This window comes from Phalaenopsis equestris, unplaced genomic scaffold (assembly GCF_001263595.1).
Source record: "Phalaenopsis equestris unplaced genomic scaffold, ASM126359v1 Scaffold000312, whole genome shotgun sequence".
NCBI classification, from domain to species: Eukaryota; Viridiplantae; Streptophyta; class Magnoliopsida; order Asparagales; family Orchidaceae; genus Phalaenopsis; species Phalaenopsis equestris.
The window spans coordinates 87009-90845 of NW_018164754.1; the positions used below are offsets into that span (position 1 = coordinate 87009).

Here is a 3837-nt window from a genome sequence, read left to right on the forward strand (position 1 = left end):
AAGGGAAGAGATCTTAAGGGTGTGAGGCTTAGGAGAGAAAAGGGAAGAAATCTTAAGGGTGTGAGGCTTAGAAGAGGGAAGGGAGAAGATATCTTAAGCTACCACAAAGGAGGAGAGAATAGCTATAGAGTTAGAGGAGGAGAGCATCTTGAGGCCTTGTATCAAGGTGTCGCTTGAGAGGGAGGCCATATAAGGAAGATGAGGGCTCATCTCTATGTATAAGCTATGTATTCTCCATTTCTTTTGCCTTAGTGAAATATTTGATTGATTCCCTCCCGTGGACGTAGATCCAGTTGGATCGAACCACGTAAACGATCTGTGTTTGCTTGTGTTCTTTTTTCGTCTCATTTCTATGCCAGGAAGTACATATCTCACAACAGTAAGATTACAAATCTTAAAGCTTCGAGACTTCTACACTCAAAACATTCTGTCTCACGACCCGACTCGGGGCTTAGAATTAACTAAATTGTAAACTGCGGTCGGATAATATTAATATTTTAATTTCTTTTTTCACATATTTTTCAAAAAATTTTAAAATATATAAGTCATTAAATCCACAACGTGCAATAAAATTAAAACATCCAGAAACAACATAATTTGAAGACATCTCAAACCAATATGAAACAGTATAACACTATCCGAATGAAACAATACAAAGAAACTATTATCATAAATACCTAACAGCAGTGTTCCTCCTCCTGTAAACCAAGTCTCTTTTCTTTTTCTTAAAAAAATCATTAATTTCAAAAGTAAGTTTTACTTAGTGGCAATTATAATCTTTATATGCATTAAACTATTATGCCAATGCTGTACATGAATGACCAAAAAAAATGCACTTCATTTATTTATAAAATTTTAAACTCTTATGTTAAATTTATCAATTCATGTTTCACTTTAAGTGTCTGACGTTTTAACATCTTTAAGAGCCATAGCAGGATTACCAATATATCCGAAGGCATCCTAAAAAATATACCGGAAAGTTCTTTAAAAAATATACCTAAAGGTACCCTAAAAAATTTATTCGAAGGTACCCTCAAATCGCATCTGAAGGTACATCTTTATCATTTTTTTTAACAGACATGAATACATCATATTCCCTACTAGTACCATCTGAGAGTAATTCAATATGACTTAAATTTTTACATTTCATTTTCTTTAAATTATCTTTTTTTATAAAAGAAATATGAAACATTCATTTTTCCCTTTCCCATTTCATTTCCTTAAACTTTCAAGCTCACAAAATGCATATAATTACAAAATGAATCCTTAAAAAATTACAAAAAATTTTGTATTGAATAAATATTAATTTAATACATAAAAGAAAATAATTACTCACATTTGCTTTCAAGAGACCTCTAAATAGCTAAACCGTCACTTTACTTATTTGGACAACTGCCCGTATTAAATTAATATGCATACCTTTAGATATGAATCCGATTCTTAAAAGAAATGACTAAAATTTGACTAATTTATTTAAAAAATATATATCTTTTGAATCAAATATTCTTTCCACCTAATATTATTAAAATATGAGTATAAATAAACCATTTCTCTCTTTTGTGCTCCCGACAAAATCCACGATCCAAAGTACTCGGTCTTTTGATTCTAACGTCTTGAATCCTTGATTCAGATGATAATATTAACATTATATAAATAACACAATAAATTCATTAATTAATTTAATGAAAATCCAAGGTGCCTTAAAATCTTTTGGCTGCCCAAAAATCTTCCTTTTCTCTCGCACACGAAGTTCACGTTACTTTTCCCTCGAAATTCAGTATTTTAATAATTTTGACCTTGATTCAATAAAATGTTGCATCAAACACACACACACACCCATTTAATACTATATTAATTAACTTAATTAAACTTAAGTCTTTTTCTTTACCTTTAAATCATTTGATCATCTACCCTAACTCACGCACGAAGGCTCTCTCCTCTGCTTCTTCTACCTACTTTGGCCTTTGCTCAACTACGCGAGCTCCTTTCTCCCTTCTCCCTTCGACCTCGATTGATCCAAAGCCGCACACCCGCGACTTCTTCCACCGCACACTGTGCTTCTCCTTCATGCACGACGTAGGTTTGTTCCTCCTCTTTTGCATGGTGGCAACGCACGAAGCCGATCCTCCTTGCTCTCCGTTGTCACTCAAATAAGAAGCAACGAGGCCGATCGGGTGTGGTAAGTATCACATATAAAGAAAAACAACGTGAACCTTCCTCCTACGGCTTCCTCTTCTTTTTCTGTCACAGGCAAGCAGAGATTTTAGGGCTCAAAATGAACTTTCCTCCCTTCTTCCTTCTCTGATTCTTCTCTCGCTCGCCTTTTCATTTCGTTTTTGAAATGAAGATAGACTCCCAAATGACCCCCAACCTCCGGACGAAAGTTAACCCACATACCGCTTATTTATTTATTTATTATTATTATTATTATTATTATTATTATTATTATTATTATAGACATTCAGCTACCTAGGATTGAAATTTAGTATTTTCCTTTCTACCATCATTTTAATAGTTAGCGATCAAAAAAATTGGCCCGAACCATAATTCTACTCAAATCTAATATGAAAATTTTGGTTTTGGGCTGATTTGATTAAAATTCCAGGTTTGATTTGGGTCTAGGATCCTGCCTATAATTTTCATATCGGATTCCGGTTAATCCAGAAACCTGAGTTTAACCCAAAGTCTGCCTCAAAATTTGAACTGAACTTGAATGATTGGGCTACTCGGTTCGAGTTTGGGTCGATTGGGTTAAAGATGAGTTGAATTTGTGTCAGGTTTTCCGACCATTTTAACAAATGGGTTTAATTCATGTCGTGCAGGTTTAGGTTGGTTTAAATTCAGGTCATATCTTAACCCAACTTCTGAACTTGAACTGATACCATAATACTTAAAAAGTGACTAAGAAAGGTTGGGTTAGAGACTGATGTGTTTGAACTTTCAAGTTGAACAGGAACCCCAAAAACATCAAAATGCTATCTTCCACTTACTTTAAAGCAAATGTATTTTACATTTATGGGGTATTTACATACATACCACCCAATTCCTATGTATTTACATTTCTAACATCCAAATTTTTGTTTTTTTTTATATTTATACCAATCTTTCATATAACATAAACAATACCACCATTTTAACTTTCAAAAATTGAAACACACCTTTTCTTAAGGTGCCATGGATGTAAAAATTGAAGTTTAGGTGTTAGATATGTAAATGCATGGGAATTGAGTGGTATGCATGTAAATCCTTCCAAATCTATGTATATGAAGATCCCCTAATCAAATCTATTGTTTCCATTGAAATGAATATAGGTCATAATCTTGACAGCAGCGCAAGGGTTCCTCTTACTTCACCACCACCGCACAGCAGGACAAATACTCCACTGCCGACGAACCAGCAGCAAAGCTCCCCTAATGGCCGAGAGGTGACGCCGGCGATCGCCGGAAGGGCTCCGACCGCCCCATCTGCCGCTCCACCACTGGGATGCCTCTGGTTTTGTTTCTTTTTCTTGTTACCGTCTCAGTTGTTTTTATGTCTAGTTGTGTGAATGTTATAACATTAATATATATATATATATATATATATTGATATGTGCATATTTATAGTGTATGTATATTTGAGATCATTAAGCAGGCCTACGTTCTGTCCAATGTAGCTTTTTAGATGTCATTGGGTTGTTGGGGTTTTTGGCTCAATTTTTATGTATTTACACATCTAACCAAAAAACAAAATGATATTTGCACTTATAAAATGTGCATTTCACTTTTGGAAATATAAGAATGAAAATTTTGATTTGATGTTAAAGATTTGAGCGCTATGAATGTAAATATGAATGTT

General features: G+C 34.0%; 1 protein-coding gene across 1 annotated transcript in view; it reads left to right on the forward strand.

Moving 5' to 3' along the window:
* Nucleotides 1-3582, forward strand: part of LOC110025598 (aspartic proteinase-like protein 1) — a gene marked incomplete at its 5' end in the record, with an annotated part of 18753 nt that extends 15171 nt beyond the window's left edge. Inside the window, 1 exon segment of the mRNA XM_020726167.1 lies at nucleotides 3312-3582. Within this exon segment, the coding sequence (XP_020581826.1) occupies nucleotides 3312-3547 (236 nt within the window).
* Between the last annotated feature and the right edge of the window lie 255 nt (nucleotides 3583-3837).